The sequence below is a fragment of the Hoplias malabaricus genome, chromosome 1 (genome assembly GCF_029633855.1).
Source record: "Hoplias malabaricus isolate fHopMal1 chromosome 1, fHopMal1.hap1, whole genome shotgun sequence".
Lineage (NCBI taxonomy): Eukaryota > Metazoa > Chordata > Actinopteri > Characiformes > Erythrinidae > Hoplias > Hoplias malabaricus.
The window spans coordinates 12,802,532-12,822,280 of NC_089800.1; the positions used below are offsets into that span (position 1 = coordinate 12,802,532).

Here is a 19,749-nt window from a genome sequence, read left to right on the forward strand (position 1 = left end):
TTGGTCTGATCTTCAACCAAACAACAGGACTTGTGCAGTATTCCTGGTATGCAGTGGTTAGTAGATCCTACCAAAGAAGGACAACCATTGACATGTGCATGGACGCCCAAGGCTATATGATGCCTGAGAGGAGAGACAGGCTCACCAGGTCTAATCCCAAAGAAATGTGGGATTACTTTGTAGCGCAAACAGTTAAAAGAATCAATGCAGGCTTTGAAATAATGTTCTTAGACCACACAGTGTGTTTTGGCATGGTGTGTATGTGGCTGTGTGTTTAGTTGGCACCTTAACCCTATACACAAATCAGTGAGACATGTGTGCCTATGAAACTGTCACCCGTTCACTGACTCCTCAGTGTATAGTAAGATTCTGTGTCTTTGTGAAGGCAAAAGCTCGTGCTGCAGGACTGTGGAATCTGTTCTTGCCTGCGGTCAGTGGACTGTCTCAGGTTGACTACTCCTACATTGCTGAGGAAACTGGACGATGTGCCTTTGCTCCAGAGGTCTTCAACTGTCAAGCTCCAGGTCTGTGACTACAAACACTTGAATGGAAATAAATCCAACTTACGAGTTATATTTCCAGTATTAGAAATATTATGTGTTTTCAAAACAAAGCAAAATCTCTGATCCTAATAAAGACATTGACTGTAAGAACTTAAGGTCAAGTATTTGTATAGTACTTTTTGCAACCTGTCGGTGGCACACAGCAGCTTTAAAGTTATTGAGAATTAAAACAATATTTAAATAAATAACCCCATGTGAGCAAGCCAAAGCCAACAGTGGCAAGGGAAAACTCTCTCCTCGGGTGGAACCAAGACTCATAACAGGGACCCAACAGATTATAAACAAAACTGAAAAATAGTTTGCCGGTTTTATTCATAATGTTATTAACTTTTCATTGTCATTCAAGATTATTGTTTTGGACAACTTCAGGCGGAAATATTCTTGTTCACAATGGAGCACAAAGGCCAGTTTAGACAATTTAGTATAAAGAGACTGTGTTTGAGGGCGGCACGGTGGCGCACCAGGTAGTGTCACACAGCTCCAGGAACCTGGAGGTTGTGGGTTCGATTCCCGCTCCGGGTGACTATCTGTGAGTTGTTGGTGTGTTCTCCCCGTGTCTGCGTGGGTTTCCTCCGGGTGCTCCGGTTTCCTCCCACAGTCCAAAAACACACGTTGCAGGTGGATTGGCGACTCGAAAGTGTCCGTAGGTGTGAGTGTGTGTGTGTCTGTGTTGCCCTGTGAAGGACTGGCGTCCCCTCCAGGGTGTATTCCCGCCTTGCGCCCGATGATTCCAGGTAGGCTCTGGACCCCCCGCGACCCTAAATTGGATAAGCGGTTACAGATAATGGATGGATGGAGACTGTGTTTGATTATAATCCATAGGATCCATGTTATTTTTATTCAAACTGATGTTTCCACTGTAGTGCAGAAATATAATTGCACAGGGATGACTTCTTATAGTTTCATCTTGTGGCATAACTGTATGAAGTTTATAACCCCACAAGCCTACTCTTGACATTGTGAACGCTGACCTTATACTCATTTGTGACTGCTGCAGAGCATCCCAGTCAGTGGGCCATGACTTACGTGGGGATTTAATAAACTTAGCTGAGGTAATTAAACATCGGTGTCAACAATGGTTATGTCTTAAAGTAAAAAAAAACAACACATTTTAAACTTTTAAAAGAGTGAATGATAAGTAGTATCATAATAAACATCTTTCTAAACTCTGGTGGTGCTCAGAACATTTTACTGCCGATCTGTACCAAAAATTAAAAGCAGAAGCAACTGGAACCAATCAGTAGCATGCTGGAACCCATCATTTTCAATTTCTTTCAATTTTATGGTACTGAGGAAAGGCAGCTGTCTGTATTGAAAATGGGATCCCCATGATCTAATTCTTTGTATTCAGTTTTGTGAATACTGTTAAACCCAAGCCAAACACTTATCAAAAGATTAACTAGTACAATTGATGGTAAAGGGCAGCGCGGTGGTGCAGCAGGTAGTGTCGCAGTCACACAGCTCCAGGGACCTGGAGGTTGTGGGTTTGATTCCCACTCCGGGTGACTGTCTGTGAGGAGTGTGGTGTGTTCTCCCTGTGTCTGCGTGGGTTTGCGTGGGTTTCCTCTGGGTGCTCCGGTTTCCTCCCACAGTCCAAAAACACACGTTGGTAGGTGGATTGGCGGCTCAAAAGTGTCCGTAGGGGTGTGTCTGTGTGTGTGTGTTGCCCTGTGAAGGACTGGCGCCCCCTCCAGGGTGCATTCCCGCCTTGCGCCCAATGATTCCAGGTAGGCTCTGGACCCACCGCGACCCTGAACTGGATAAGCGGTTACTGATAATGAATGAATTGATGATATATAGTTCTTCAGATCTGTTGTATAATGCTTTTGTATGATAATAGCTGATGCTAGGTTGTTTTTAATAGTGTTTACATGGAGCAGTAGGTTTGGGTGCTGTGCTCAGTGAATGTTTGACTGACAGTGGTGTTGCTATGGCAACTGTGCTGCAGACTCAGGGAATATGGAGGTGTTGCATTTATATGGATCCGAAGAACAGAAGAAGAAGTGGCTGGAGCCTTTACTGAGTGCTGAGATACGATCCTGCTTCTGTATGACAGGTAATGCACAAGCATTCAAATTCTCAGACATACATGGCCTTGATACTGTGGGTAGTGCAGTACAGCATGATGTGTATACTGTTCTTAACTGAGAAGTTCTTAACTTTACAGAAGAAAATGTTTGAAATAATTTTTCATATTATAATTTATTTTACGTTCTTTGGATTATATTGTTTTTTTTATCTCAACTGAGAGACAAGTTGGAATTCTAGCAATAAAATCAATTATAGAAAAGGATATTTGGTAGTACATCATTATAGGTGTCTGTTCATAAGGCTACATTTTTTTAATGGAATAGTTTTTTTTATTTATTTATTTTTTTTAATTAAAGATATAATTAAAGATTTAGTTTATGTAGGGATTTGTGAGTTGTTATGAAAGGCCAACACTAAAATACCACATTAACACAGACCTAAAATACTAAGTTGCTGAGTGGCTGCACAATAAATTTGACATTTTTTATTTAAGTTCAAGCTCAGGTTTTGTTTGTTGTTGTTTTTTTTTTATCTCAGTGGCTGATAATTATTTCCAGCAAATGCTTTAAAACATTTAAGCTCCAAATATTAACTAAGCTGGGATCTGGCTCAGAGTATTTACACTGTAAGAATTTGTCCCCAGATCAAATCTATTTGATGACTCTTGGTGCTTGTTCACAAAGCATTCTTTGTCTACATATTATGTCAATAACACATGCGCCTGTTTGAGGTCTAGCCCTCTTCCAGCACATCTGATCCACCTAATCAGGTCAACAGAAGCATCTGGATTTTGGAGGCAGATGTTTTGGATTAAGGTTGGAACTTACCTCTGTAGGGGGTTAGATATGCACTAAGTGTAGTCATGATTTTAGTGCTTCTGGTCTTTATAAACCTCCTCTACAAACACAAATGTGATTTCAAATAAATATTTTAGAGTTCCTTGTTTAACCTAATTCCTTCATTTGTTTAAAGTAGCTATTAGCTATAGAGGTAAATGGAGGACACACGGTGTTGAAGAGTCAGATATTACTTTGGGCTGATGAGGCTTTTGGGCAGAATTTTCTTTTAAATATATCTCTTTTTTTCCCCTGATGGTGAAAGTTCATATTTAAATTCTGTAAATTCGTCTCCTGAAGAAACATTTTAACTAAAGGATTCAGCAAATTTAAAGTACACAATACTGACAATAGTTCTGTGTGCACAGCTTAAACAGTCTAAAATAAAATGGGATACTTTGTATCAGTTGCACAAGAGTTCTGTTCCCCGTGCCAAAAGTAAGACATTGGCTAGAGGATTGTAAAGCCCTTCAGTATTGAGTTATGGAGAAGACGCTTTTCTGGAGTGTTGGAGCACATTCCAGGTGCTGGAGTATCCACTACAAAATGTCCAATATCAGTACCCGATTTCAGATGAAGATTCTTGTGGCTTTGTTAAAGATGCATTATTTGTCATAGGATCATATCCACTAAATATTACATTTAAAAATGTAGATGTGTTTTTCCACCACATTTGATTCCTAGAAAGGTTGGTTAGAAGTTCCTAATACCCACCCATAAACAAACACTCCACCCTCTGTCCTTTTCTCTGACTGTGCCCCATGAGTAAGGGGTGGATTTCTGTTTAGGAGACAATGTGTGTGGGGAGACTGATGCTGAACAAATGAACAGAAGAGAGCAGCTGATGGGAGAGGCAAAGGGAAAGAGAATGAGTCATTTCCTCCCCATTCTGCTGCCTGCCAGGTGGTGACGTGTGTGTGTGTGTGTGTCTGTGTATGGTTAATGAAAATACATCAAGTTTTCTATCATTGGATATATACAGATATATAAAGATTGTGTCTAATTCTTCCAGAGCTCTGTTGCATTAATGTAAGATGTTGTTCCTTTGTGTATGTGTGTGTGTGTGTGAGTAATTATTACCAGGATTATTAAAAAATATATACATTTAAAAAAAACAACACTGCTTGTAGGTTGATTTTGATTAGCGTTTCTGTATTTTGTGTGAGCATGAGCATATGATTATAAACAACTATCCAGTAGCTTGTCTGTTGTTTCTCTGTCATTCCCCTTGTCATCACTCCATGTGCCCTGTTCTCTTTCTCCTTCAGAGCCAGATGTTGCCTCCAGTGATGCCACCAACATGGAGTGCACGCTACAGAAGGACAAAGACCACTACGTCATCAACGGCAAGAAGTGGTGGAGTAGTGGTGAGTGTTTATATTCATGTTTGTATCGTTAATCAGATTATTGGAACAAGGGGCACATTTTGTAGGTTTTGAGCGCTTGAATATGTTAAATATTTTTGAAAAGTATACTTACTTCATGCCAAAGGAAAACATGCTTGCCTATTGCTTTGGCTAAGCTTTGGTTAGAGGATTAAAATTACCCTCTACCATGGGGCTGTAGGGCAGTGGAACAGCATTCTTCTGTCATGAGCACCATTTAATATCTTTGGGATCAAGTGAGTTCAAGTGGTTTGTGATCCAAAGCTAGTCCTCCAACATCAGTACAATACCTCACAAGTGCTTTCATACCCGAATTCCTTCAAGTCATCCTGTCTAGTACCAGAAGCGTAGATGTTGTTACTGCAGCAAATGGAGGCACCTACCTATTAATATCTTTCATTTCAGAGGAAATTTACGATGAGCAAATGTCTTCTTTTGGCCATATGTTACATGGTATGAGTTGTAGGAGCGAACCTGCAGATAGTCTGACTCAAAGGCATAACCAGTTAAAATCTTGATTTCAGTTTGGTGCGGGACATTGGACATGCATTTGTAAAACTACATAGCTACAGCTTCAGTAGGAGGACTGCAGCTGCTCACACTAATGTCCATTCTATGAAAGGCTGTACACTTCATATTTGCTAAATTTGGTCTGGAGCATGTCTTCCTGCTGCTAGGAATTTGTTTACAGGTTGAAATCTGAATTATTTGTCTGAATGACTTGAATGGATATGGAATTCAGTCACTGAGTAAACAGACATGTCACGCAGAGGGGTTTGGTGTAAAATGGTTCATCGTAGAGACTCAGATCTCTTCTAGTGATGGTGATAGGAACCAGGGGTCGTCATGTCTTCAAAACAAATACAGCCATTTCATTTAATCTCCAAAACCACCAGTGTCTTTTGAGTGTTGCCTGTGTTTTAGATATGGACCTAGAAAGTACATTTCAAAATGAATTCACTTTTCATCTAAGTAACGTTTTCAAAGTACACAAGCCACTGGGACACGATTCCAGATTCTCACCACTTTTGGAGGCATGGTGCCACTGCTGTTATAATTACTTAGAAATTGGAGTGACACGTCAACTTCAGTGGGTTTATTTCCTCATTGACTGTTTTGAGATACGAAAATGTCTCTGAGTGTATTTTTGAATAATTCCTGAGACTTAGTGCTGTATAATCGCAAGTAAGATTATCTCCTCCATGGCCGTGTGTGGCTGTTGATCCTCTAAAGCAAAGGAATGTGACTGGAGTTTCGTTTTTGTTTTTAACAACTTTGTGTGAAAAACATTGAGTTGTTGACTATTCATTCTGAGGATGTCATATCATGTTTAATGGGAATTTTTTTGCCAATCTGACATTTGTACCTGGTCAGATACCAAATATAGCAAATACTGAATACAGAAAAGGACAAACATTACTTGTAAAGGCATACCATCATTGAGTGCAGTCAGTTCATGCCCAGCTTTGGAGTTGAGCAGGCCCAGACGAGGGGGATTTAATATATTATGTGTAACTAAGATTATCCAATAGCTTCTTTGTACTTCTTCCAGCCCTGTTTTCAAATGAACCCCCTTAATCCGAGGACAGTCAAAACGGCATGCCCAACCCTGACCAGAGATATAACTCCAGTAATTATACCAAACCAAAATATAAGGTGTTATAGAAATGATTGGTTTTAAGTAAAGGAGTAATGTTTGTGGTAAGTCCTTGAAAATATCCTGACTTTCGGGAATTTTACTTTTTTCATGCCCCCCCCCAACCCCCGTTCCTCTGTCCCTCTTTGGGAACATCTGGTCCTAACAAGGAAATGCAACACACACTCACATATATACAATAGCTTCATATTTGTCTTTCTACTCCTTTGTGGTGCAGATGGCTTCCCAGTTATAACAAACCGAGTAAACAGAAACATTTTAATGCAGATGAAACTAAACAGCAGTTATTACTTTTAGATACAGATCATTCTGAATTCAGTAGTGACAGCTAGTCTTTTTACTTAAAAATCTACTAAGCTTTAAAATGAGCTCTTTAATTAAAGCATTTAAACGTAAATGAAAAAAAAAACAGGCTATTTTGGTCAAACTACTCAATCAGTTTGTCCTGGAGGGAGAGATACAATAGAATAGTGGCCTCATAGATATCAGAGGCCAGTTCCTATTGCAAATCAAGCTGGAAACAGCCCATAATTAACTTTTTGTGAGGCCACAAAAAGTGTTTCAGTGCTCCAATAGTATAGTAATAGACCAAACTGCTAGTACAATACAAAAATCAGTTTAACAGTACTATAAAATGTACTGTTAAAAAGTTTATAAAATGATCAAGCCAAATTAATCCCCAGTGTATTACACCTTAAACAAGCAGTGTACTGAACTTGCACATAGCAAAGCTACAAATCATCTAATCTAAGAATCATCTGGTTTTACCAATTTGTTTCCCTTTAATGCTAAAGATATATATATCATCAGGGTGAATAACCCCATAAAGCATTCTGTTTGACAGTATCCCAATGATGTCTTGAATGACTTTAAAACAAAGCTCTTTAAATTGTTTACCCAAACCAGCACTGCACAATCTGTAGACAATAAACACAGGCCCTTCACTAGAGGAGATACAAAGCGGCTCACGACGGGTGGCAAAGCCGAAACAGATCCCATGCCTAAAGTTGCTTTTTCGGAATGGGCTGAGGATGTGGAGCCACAAGGAGAGAGGAGAAACTCTGTGACATCTCTTCTCCCACAGTATAATGGGACTTGGGAAATATCGCATCTGTGTGTTTACTCACTCGTTGCTCATTAGGGCTGTGCACATCACTTGTTGTTGTTAACATGATATTGGCCTTTGCAGGGCTGTTATCACAAAAGGAGTACAATGTGCAGATGAGCCCTCTAACCAGCCATAAGGTTGTTTATTGTCGATGGAGATCATCTTCATCCTGCCCAAACACAAGCTTTCTCTGGTGAACGTTCTGAGGTTGTTTTGATGAAGGCATTAAAGGGATTTAGCAAGTATAAATATTTATGTATAATAAAGGCCAGTCTTTAATATATATTCATATATATATATGAAAATGTAAAGCAGGCCAATCTCTAACCCTTTCAGTGTTACCTTAAAATAACACTAGGAAAGATTTATTATTTTTGCTCCTGGGCTTCCTCTACATTTGTGGGGGAGGTGGGTGTAGTTTCCAACTCTGCTCCAAAAAGTTACATAGGGCAGTTTCTGCACTGCCGAGCCCAGTATCAGTGACCTGCAATTTTAAGGTATAAATACTGCATAGTGTTCCTTTAAGTCCTTGTAAATTTTGTTGGGAATTAAGGCCCAAGCTTTGTTATAAGAATTACAGCTACACTATATGATTATATGTGCCTTCTTGTTGCTGAAACTTACTTCATTTAAGACAGGGCTGTTTTTCGTATCAAGTGTGTACTCCCTCTCTACAAAAATTATGTAAAAGGCTGGCAGTACGAGTGGACTCCCTGTTTTAGTAATCTGTTAGTTTTCATTTTGTTGAGTGAAAAGCTGGAGATGGCTCCTTACTCCTCAGCTTCTAATTTCAGTTTTTCATTGCAGCTTCAATGGAACAACAGTTCCAACAACCATTTATTACACATCTCAGACTTCCTTAAATAGGGAAACTTTGCAAATGCTTCACCATTAAATCTAGAATGGAACATTTGAATAAGGAGCTGCTGAATAAGAAGCCAACTTCACAGTGACCCTGTACTCCAGGTTTAAAAATAGTTTAAGGCAGTATTTGGCCGATAAAACTGCCAGACTTAAAGACAACATGGACAATTGTGGAGAATTGTTCTCACAGCAAAACAACTAAGAAACGAACCTAGCATGTAGGTGGCTGAAGTCTGTATGTGTCTGTACGTATTTATTCACTGTTTGAATTAACACAGAATCTCATTTGTAACCCACGAGAATGATGATAATCCACTTGCAGGCTGGCAACAATTTCACTTGGAAGTGTACTGACGTGAGGAGTGGTTGTACCTACAAAGCCGTTGTACTAATTAAAGTGGGCAGTGAATATGTGGCAATGTGTTGTATTTTTCTCTTTCTCATTTCTTCCTCTGCAAGACAGACTGGGGACAGGCTTTCTTTTTCATTGTGTTATGATTTCTTGTGAAGTCCTCATTCCTAGTTTCATCTGCTTTGAGCGATGAGTAACCTTCATACTGCCCTTTTCTTATTTTCTTTTAACTGTCGTCTTCCTCCTCCATCTCTTTTCACTTTTGTTTTCAGTTTGACTTCATGCATAGTCTGGAAAACAAGACAACTCATTTTTTAACAGTTGATTCATCTGAATTACGCCGATGTGTGGGACATGTTTTGTAGCAGCTGGACCATATAGTGGCTTTGCTTGTTGTGGAACATTGTCTCAGTAATCACTACAGGGATTGATAACATCATCCTGATGTATTTAATATGCCCTTGCCAATGGCAACGCTCTGCTCTTTTTTTCTGTGATATTTGTAGATGTTACGGAAGTTTTCTCCTCATCTTTGTTCCTGGCTATTCACTTTGGATCCTTCTGCTTTGTGGTTTGAGGCCTCCAGCCTGTTTTTTTATGCAAAAGGAAGACCAAAGACCCCTTGTCTATTTTTGGCATGAAACCCTGATATCTATGTACAAACCTTTGGGACACATTCAGGCCCTTACCACTAGTGCTTACTTTTCAGGAGAAAATGGTACTGGGAAATGGCAGATTTATACGTAACTTTTGTTTTTTAAAAAAGTATTTGAGGAGTTATTTTTTTTACAAGTCTTTTGATGTTATTTGAATGATGGGACAGTTCTACTGTAGAACAGTGTTGAAATTAAAAATGTAATGGCAGTTCTTAACAAGAAACAATCCAACAACTGACCTTTCCTATCAACCGTTTTCTTGCCCATTTTCCATAATGTACTAAAAACATTTAATTGCATCAAATGTAAAAACTCTACATCATGCAGTGTCAAAAATCACTTGTATTAGTTTGAAATCAGAGATGAAATTTTTGATCTTGAGAAATGCTCATTAACATTTTTGTGTGACATCAAAGGTATTACAGTTGCTCCCAAATGTTTACACACATTTCCAACTGTTTTATCTAAATTCCACAAATCTCTTGCAAATTGAAACTCAATATTCAAAACCATGTGCTATCTTCCCAGAACTGATTCCTTCCACCAAAACAATAAACACAGCTTTCATTTCCTTATCTCTTACAGAGCATCAAAGAAAATCTGATTCAAAATTCAAAACACTGAATGTGTTCCTGTATGTTTTGGCTTCGTGAGGCCATGTTACATATTTAAATACATAGTTGTATGGAGAACTTTCCTTTTGAAGTGTAGGGTTTATTGTCCCAAAATTGCATTTACAGTGAGAATTGTATATCGTAATTTCTTTTTTAAAATACATGTACATCTGAACTGAAAAAAGCAACATGCAATGAAGCAGATCACTTTGCATTCCCACTCAGATCCTGATCGGACCAGAGGGCCTTATCCATATTGGCTGCAATATGCTCCCTGGCGAAGCAGCAAGGGAAAATACTCTTTGTACTCTTCCAGTGCCTGGAGTAGTGCCACATGCTCATGGGGTCTATGTGTGTTTCCTTTCCACCACTGTGCTGAAATGAAATTCTCTGTCAGATTTAGAATTGAGGAATATTGTGGATGGTATAGCACTACATGATCCTGTAATGATCCATGGTCAAGCTGCCCAGTGGAAACTTTATCCTAACATTATCCCAAACGGCAACGTGGGTGGGCTGCTGTGGTTCCTTTTCCTGTGGGAGGATGAGAGTATTTTCTTTTAGTTGTGGTTGCACATTGTGATGTATGACCCCATGCTGACTGATAGTAACATTTCTGCCACATTGCCCAGGGTCATTCCCAAGTGCACTTTTGCCCTGGCTGTTCCTCCCCTGTCTCCTGGTCTCCTGCAGGTTGAACCCTGCCTCATCAGTGAAGATGGAATGCGATATACCTGTTTCATTCTCAGCTGGTGTTGACTCAAGGCTCAGTTGATTGTGGACATGCTGACCTGGTCAGTGCTTGTAAAATGGACATTTTCTTCCAAGACTTTCTCTGATTTCCAAAGGGTCATGGCATTATTTTCCAAAAACATGTTGACAATGTTTTCTCTTGCTGCTCTGTGCATTCCTTGCTTCGGCCATCTGTCTGTTCAAGTATATACATGGATTTTAGAATACATTTTTACTGTGTAGCTACCTACATCTAAGACAAATTGTTAAGCCATAGGGTACATTTCCATGAGCACTATAGATGTCCACAGAAACCATAAAGATACACTATATTTTAATTACTGTGGTGAGTACTGTAAAACTACTGGACTGTTTTTGCACTTTGCTCTCTCACTTCATTCATGTTTAGGCCACGATAGATTAAATGGTCCAACAAAGTTGCATGTAGTTTATTTGAAATATTTAATCGACTTCATTTTACTCTTCACCTTTGTCAGCCTCCATATTTGCCTCTACATATTCTCACGTTTTCTTGCTGCTCCATTTTCTTTCCTAACACCTGCAAAAGTCACTTAAGGCCTTTTGGTTTACTTTGACAAATGACTGAAAAGTTCTGCCAATTGAGTCTGCACAGGTGCAACATGAGTGAGACTAATTGCTATTCAGGGTGGTGCGTTTTGAAGGCCAGTGTTTCTAGGTGACCCAAATATGCCAGATGATGTCATTTGTGTTCAGAGATTTGCAAAATGTTTAAAGATTGTTTTTTTGAATGATATTTGCATGAGGACACAGAGTTGTGCTTCAAGTTTATCAGTTTGGAGTCATGTTGTTGATTCATGAGGGAGTAGCAATCTCTACTGTTCTTTCAGTAACAAGAGCATTAGGCCCCATTTACAGAAACAGAGATTTTCCTCCCTATGTTTTTGAAAATATCTAGAAATTTTTTTAAATATAACAGAAAACATTTTCTCCCCATGCCTGCGTTGATTTACTCCGGGGGCTTCGGTTTCCTCCAACAGTCCAAAAAAAACATGGAGGGTAGGTGAATTGGCTTCTCTAATAAAAATGCCCTGGTGTGTATGTGAATGAATGTCTGTTTGTGTGAGTAAATGTGTGTGTGTGTGTGTGTGTGCCCAGCTATGGATTGGCACTCTATCCTGGATGAAATCCTAGTGCACGATGCAGTCCTCCAGGTGGATGGTCAATCCTGGTCAAGAGTATGCTGTGCACGTTTGGCTGCCGCTGCTCGCCAATGTGTGTGTGGATTGAGCGTTCTGAGCAGTGTGGATTGTAAAGCGTGTCTAGAAAGGTGCTATATAAGTGTAAAGATAGATAGATAGATATTATCATGCCAGTTCAGTGGAGAGTCACAGTACTTCTTTAATAGGGACATCAAAACACCACAAAGTATGAGAGGAACAGAGGTTTAATTCAAAATCACTTCATACACTCTATGTAGTGCACAATGCAAGTAATAAAATTATTGAATCTAGTCCTTAATAATGCATTATATATTTCTAATACAAAATTATTTATATTTATTCATATGTGGGAATCTGAAATCTATGCTATCTGCATGTGTACATTGTAGATTTATGACATATGTTATTCCCTATATAGGGTATGAGGAGGTGCACTGTGTGACATCAGCGTTTTTCCCTCATCCACACAAGAACACTGACTAAGGCATTTTCAAATATTTCCACTTTGGAGAATGTTTTATAAAACCCACATTTTCACTGACATAAAAAAAATCATTTTTGTGTGGATGGGAGGCAAAATGCAGACAAAAACCTTAAAAATATCCATATCCATGTGGACAGGGTCTTGATTTTGTGTGATGTTTGGTGATAGGTTTGGGTAAAAAAGAACACACACTACAAAGATCCCCTGCTCCACAGCTCCAGCCATCACCTGACATTGAGCATTGTTAACACAGCTATTTTTTTCATCAGTGAGCTGTCACTGTGGGGGTAGCCATGGCCTTGAGGTTAGAGAATCGAGCTTGAGGCCGGAGGTCACCAGTTCAATTCCTGGGACCGGCAAGGGATAATTAATTCATGGCTGAATTGCCCTTGAGCAAGGCACCTAACCCCCCCCCCCCCTGCTCAGTGGGCGCAGAGGTAGTTGGCAGCCCCCTGCTCCGGTTGTGTGTGTGAAGAATTGCTCACAAGTGTGTGTGTGTGTTTGTTCACAATCAATGATTGAAGTAATTTCCCTAAGGGGATCAATAAAGGTGTTCCTTCCTCTTCTTTCTTACTTCTTTCTTCTTCATATTCTGTTTTATCTTGAGCTTGTTAATTGCTCTGTAATTTCATTGAAGCATTTAAATCCTGAACCTAACTTACTGGACTTGGGTCCACATGTAGTTCAGCGCTAAATACAAAGCTAAAGTTTTGGATGCATATTATGGGTTCATCAAGGCAATGCTCTACCTGTGCCTGCTCTTGCATCTGGTCCTCAGTGTGTTATGCAAATAAAATTTCACGACATGCCTATCATGAAGCTCTTGTAGATGATTTAGGTTCCTCGTTAGTGCTCACATTCCCATGAGTCTAGCAGAATTAAAACCTTCAGAGTTGTTTACTGCACAAAACCTCAGGATCACATTTTGTTATCTCATAAATCCCACGTCTGATCCCCGTGGACATAAGATTTGAAATCAAATCCAGCTTAACAGATGTCACGCACCCTGTTGTTTACGGGTGGTCGCTGATGCTGGTGAGTAGATAGTGTCTGATATGTATCAGGGGATTCTCTCTACGACCCCTCGCTTTCCCTTTCTGGAATGAATTTTCTTCACATCTTCTTCTGTCTTTCTTTAGTCTGGATGGCTCCTCAAGGCCTGTCATCTACATCCACGCCAGCAGTGATCTTCGTTTCTGAAAGCGGTCGAATGGAATGGGATTTGTCGATGCTTTCTGTGTCTTATTAGAGTTAGTGATGTCCTCTGTGTGTTCTCATGTAGTGATGTACACTTTTGTTAGATCTGAGAAGTGCTTACTTGGGATTGACGTTTCTAAATTGATTTTGGGTGGAAGAAGTTCAAGTATGAGTGGGTTAGATGTAAAAGAACAGGAATATGTCCCAGGTTAACTAGCAGTATGACCCTCTGTGGTGGGTAGAAGGCAGTGTATGGGTGCATTATTTTTGTGTGTGAGATCTGGGCAGTAGCTTAGAAGCAACAATAAAGCGGGGTTACTCTATATGATTTTTACTTCAGTTTTAGTGGCTGTTATTACTCGGCCCCTCCTTTTAGCTCTGCTCTGTAGGGGGCAGAGCAACCATTGCCAATCATAGCATCTATTTTGTATTTGTTTTATTATTTATAGTGAAGCTCTATGTTTAATAATTGTTCTAATTCTTTACATCTGCTGTTTATATGTATGCACAAAATTTTCTGCTTTTTAGATTTGTGGTAGTTTTATTTGTTACATTACTTCATACAAAATCAGAATCTTAAAGTTACTGTTTTTTAAAAAAATAACCAAATATTTATAAATGATTTATTGTTTCAAGAATATTGTTGTCCCAAAAATACCCTGAAATATTGTGATATTTTAACGCTGTATCGCTATTATAGCAGCCTTACTTGTGAGCAGCACAGTTTGAATGTGTTCATATTTTGTTTCTGACCCTCAGGTAGTATGCATTGAGATTAGATCTGTGTGTGGGTTTTTTTTTGTGTGTGAGGGTGTGTTTATCTATTAATATCATGTCCCCTTTTCATCAAAGATTAATAAGCAAGAATACATATTCAAGAATATCAACCTCAACCATTTATACAAGCAATAATAATAATAATATAAAAATAAAACAATAAAAGCATAGAACATATCCATAATCTGTTCACATGTCTTCACATGTTTTACATCTACACTCTGTGTTTTGTTTAAACATATTTTTGTTCGTTTTTATTTGTATTGTGTTGTTATAACTTGTTTTTATTTAATGAACTGATACTGACCAAAAAGCAACAACAAAAGAAACAAAAATAAAATGTGGTCGGCAGGGGAACAGTGCCCTTAATCCTTGACCCTAAACTCAACTTATGAGCACAGCCTTTGGCTCAGAAGTCTCATTTGGCTTAGCACTAATACAACTGCATGAAGAAGGGTGTGCTTTAGGTCAGTGGTGTGTCAAAGATTGTTTTGTGCTTGTTTTTACACTACTTTGAAAAAGGGCCAGTGTGACTGTCTCAGCCATATATCATGTAGCTCTGACCTCATCTTGATTCCATCCTCTCATTGTAGTTTGGAAAGTGCAGGGCATGAAGAGTAAACCTCCTGTGTTTCTATTGAAAGATGATGATTCTTTTGCAATGATCAGAATTTTTCTGTGGGATATTGCACTCTGCTGCGAACATGCAGCAGGTATTGTTGTAATCGTGTAAGGTCAAAGTGTAGCATTATATTTGTTCTTTTATAATCTGAATACGGTGAAAGTGAACATTATTATTAGATTAAACTAGTCCCCTTTAGTTCTTTGTCAATTCATTTTTTAAGGTTTTTTTTTTTTTTTTTAGATAAATATCAGCAGAAATTTTGTTGGCCACAATATCTTACTATATGCAAGACCATTTGAGCCAGGAGTGTTGCAATTAACCTCTGTAGTATTTCCTGCAGGAGCAGTGTTGAGGACCATTGCTCTTGAGTGCATTAAAGTGGTTTCATTTATTAGACACAGGGGATTCAACTGTGGGCCATTAGTCAAGGGTGATTTTGTGTTATAGTGGTTAGATCAAGTGAACATGTCAAGCTTGCACAAGGAAATAAGGGTAATTCAGTTAATGTGAGTTGAACTGCTGCCCTTATTGTTTTTTTTTTTTTTTCCTTTCATTGCATTCCCAGCTAGTGAGATGACAGACTGTTACTGAGTCTGTTTTATCTGGTTTTCTAGGAGGGATTCCGTTAGCATTACACTAATGGATGTGCTGAGCTAATCTGTGACTGTGGATAAACATGGACATGTAGCAGCATGGTCTTTGAACCCCTGCTGTAGACTGTCAGGATGATTGGTGATTTGTGATTGTATGTTGATCAGTGGGTGTTATAATATGCATGTTTATGTGTGATTGTGTGTTTGTACAGTACTGTGTGCAAAAGTCTTACAAACTTGATTTTACACAATGAACTTTTAATCTCAAATAATACTGGGCTGCCTTAGGGAGAGATTTGGAAAGAGTTATTATAGAAATGACCACATTTACATAAAAAATGTACCCTATTAATTTCATTTGTTTTTATTGTGATATTTGTTTGTTTTTCTGATCCAGTTTAACTCTTGTTCCCAAAACTGGTGTCCAGTATTATGTGTGGTTATCATTCAATACCTAGTTTTGGTTAATCCATATTTTATAATGTGAAATTAAGTGTCGTGATGATTAAAAATAAATCCATACAATCAAAGGAAAAAAAAAAAAAAAAAAAAAAAAAAAATATATATATATATATATATATATATATATATATATATATATATATATAAAAACTTGTATATTTACAGTATTTAAGTATTTATAAATAATTAAATAATTTGGCTGAATAAGACTTTTACACTTTAATCAATGAATATATATATATATACACACAAAAACATTTTTAAATACAGAAGCATATAGTTTACTGTGATTTGTATTAAACTGATTCTCTATGATTCCCCTCCCTCAGTTGAGGTTGCTACGCTGACTTTTTGAGCTCTTCTTCAAAGCGTCAATCCTTCTAAACAAATGCATCATTGTAGTATGCTTCCCCTTGCCACTGATGATTTTATTCTTTTCTGCTGGCCTCACATCCTCCTGTTTTGCTTCTCTCATGGAATTTACAAATTCTAGGAAAGCCACAGAAATGCGCACACAACCAGCTGTCCTCTTACCCTCTTTACTGTGATGCCTTTATTGTTCCTGTTTTTCTTTCATGTCTTTTTAAACATTTTAAACTCTCCAGTGACTCAGTTTCCTTCCATGACTCCCAATGCAGCATCTGAATGAGATCTGAAGACCCTCAGCATTGACCCCTCACAGTTACTCTCATCCCGCACTTGCAAGCAATCACTTCCAGACCACTGTTCTTTATCATGACATCAGAACAACCCCATAATGAATCTTTTAGTATGGCTTCACTTACGGGCTGAGCCTTAAAGCTATTTTTTTCCCCTCCTTAGCTTCCCCAATAAAAAAATTACTTTCAAAATACAAATAACATCTATCACTGGGAGTAAAACTGAATATGGCTTAATTTGAAGAATATTTGTATGGGTCTAATATATTTGTAAAAATAGATATTATACTGTGATCTTTGTTAAAGATGTGTACCTCATTTCATCTCATGAATCAGCTCAATAATTTGGAAATTACTTCTGTCCTTAATGGTTGCCCTGAATTAAAGTACATTAGATAAGATTAATTAGTTTTCCTCCTGGGCTCCCCCTACATTTACAAAGTGTAATTCACATATAAAGCACTGTCCTGGGAAAGGGGAGGAAGTAGGGTTGGTTTCCTACTCCCTTCTACAAAAGTTACATAGTGAAGATTCTTAACATAAAATGGTGTGTATATTTAAATTAGCTGATTATTTAAAATAATAATAATAATAACAAACTCTTTAATCACATAATTTCTTCAGCTCAGTGTCTAGTAAACTATATGGACTTAAAAATGACCAGACCTTGTTAGTCAGTGGTGTATTATTAACCAGAGTTAGAGCTAGAACAATTATAAATATTAAAAAAGCATGGTGATTATCTACACATGCTATTGTACTAATGTGTAGCTCACAGTTAATAAAAGGACCAGGCCATTTGAGGGAGCCCTTTCTGAAACCTGAATGGTGAGCTTTGTCACTTTTCCTTTGAGCCCCAGTTTCCTTTTGTTATATAAAGTTCTCATTTTTCAGAATGAAGGCTGAAGTAAGGTCTGAATCGTCCTCTGGCACTTGCAATAGAAATATAATAATGATGTGACCCAGAAAAGTGGTGTCCGATTGGAGGGTTTTGTTCTCTAAAGTAGGTTGGTTTCTTCTCACTTTGACAAGTTACTGACCTTCTTTTTTTGACCTGAGATTTGGTGAACAGTCAGAATGTCAAATATCTAGTTTTACACATGCTGTGAATTTAATACACAAAGAAAGACAGAAAATATACATTTGATTTGAACTGAAAAGAATTTGGGTTTCAACCTGAGGTGGTAAAAATAACTGACAGGAACAATTAGCTGGGTAAAGGTATAATTTAAATTGTGAAGATGTGAGGAGGCAGGAAGGTGCTCAGTGATGCGACAGAAGGGTTTAAAAATAAATAAATGAATAAATTAATTAAAGTCAAGGCCAAATTGTTGAACTGGATACATGATAGGGTGTGGTTGGGGTGCGGGATCAGGGCCAGAATGGGCATAGCAGCAGGAACATCCTATGCATGGGTGGGAGACAGAAGAAATTAAACAGAAAGGAGAGGAAAGTCAAAAGGGGTTAGTAGGGTCATGGAATAACAGAGGAAAAATCACTCGGCAGAAGAAAAGTGATCCAAAGGTCACTCAAGAGTACACAGCATCAGACAGGCAACAGAAATGAGGAAGATGGAAAAATTAGAGTTTACAACAGGGTGGACAACCTGCGGCTCATTATTTCTGGTCACAGACTTATAAAAAAAATAAATTTACTATGACTTATCACAAAAGTGATTTAAAATCGCATTTCTTAAGTTCATAAGCTCAGACTGCTCACTGAATACCCCAGATTAATATTCTAATGCCACATGTTTCTACATATCTATTAATCAGTTTTGGCAGCAAAAATTATTGATCAATTATGCATGCTAATGAACCAGCCTATGCCACTATTCCTATCAGTTTATTAGGAAGTATTTTGAGCAGAAAGAATAACAAAGCAAAACAGCTAAATAATTTCTAAAAAGGCTAACCATTGCCAAAAAAAAATCACACTCATTTTTTGTATCAGTGGAACATTTTTTATTCTCCATTAAAAACAAAACCAATGAGTCCAGCTTGACCTGCTCAACGTTCATTAAAGTATAACAGCGGTAACACCCCCCCACCCCCAAATCCAGTAAACTTAACCAGACCCCTTCAAGAACAATAAACCTCCTTAATATCTATCAATACTGAACAAACTAACCACTACATTCAGTTCTCTTAATTTAGTCATACATACACAAGCAGTCCACCAGTCAAAATTTTGTAATGCCTTATGTGTTAAATATGTACAAGCTTGTTATTAATATTATTATAATTGATGATTTTATTTGTGTGTTTTCTTTATTGATCTATCTATCTATATATATATATATATATATATATAAACAGGGGGGGAAAGGGCAGAGTAGAGATGTCATAGTGACACAGCCACAGATGCCAGAACACAAACAAGCACATACAAACCATGTTTTATTTGTTGTGTTACTGTGAAAGCTTTAGACTGAGTCATTCCAACCCACACATCTTACCAACATTTTCCCCACTTACGGCCATGACACTGGAAGCCGGCACTGCAGGGGCAGTTTAAGCTGGTTGGAGGTGAGTTTCTGGCTTTATTTCCACTGAAAAATGTTAGTCATCAGACATGGAAATTGTTGGATGTCAACCAGGTTTGGCCAAAATCCCTTAGTTCCAAACAGCCCAGGCTCTTTATTTTTTCCATATTGGCAGCACTAACAACAACTCCCAACTCTTATCTCCTAAAACTTTTTGTTTGATTCATTGGTTGATAGCAGAAAAACACATATTTTTAGGATTGTTTAAGGGTTCAAATGGGGTCAGATTCCATTTGCATGTTCTAATGAAATCTAAAGGAGTTCCACAAGAATCTGGAATGCTACAATGGCTGCCATTCAGCTAAATCCTAAGTTGTATTATTCCTTAATAGAATAATAGTTGTAATGTTTGTGGAGGGCAAACCAGGGTTTTTGTTTTTTTTGGGGGGGCTATATTCATACTGCTG

At 38.2% G+C, this 19,749-nt stretch overlaps 1 protein-coding gene across 1 annotated transcript in view; it reads left to right on the plus strand.

The window, feature by feature from the left end:
- Positions 1-19,749, plus strand: part of acad11 (acyl-CoA dehydrogenase family, member 11) — a 63,906-nt gene that overhangs the window by 10,851 nt on the left and 33,306 nt on the right. Inside the window, exons 11-13 of the mRNA XM_066678065.1 lie at positions 386-524; positions 2,512-2,619; positions 4,699-4,797. Of these exons, the coding sequence (XP_066534162.1) occupies positions 386-524; positions 2,512-2,619; positions 4,699-4,797 (346 nt within the window). The remainder of the gene's footprint in view (positions 1-385; positions 525-2,511; positions 2,620-4,698; positions 4,798-19,749) is intronic.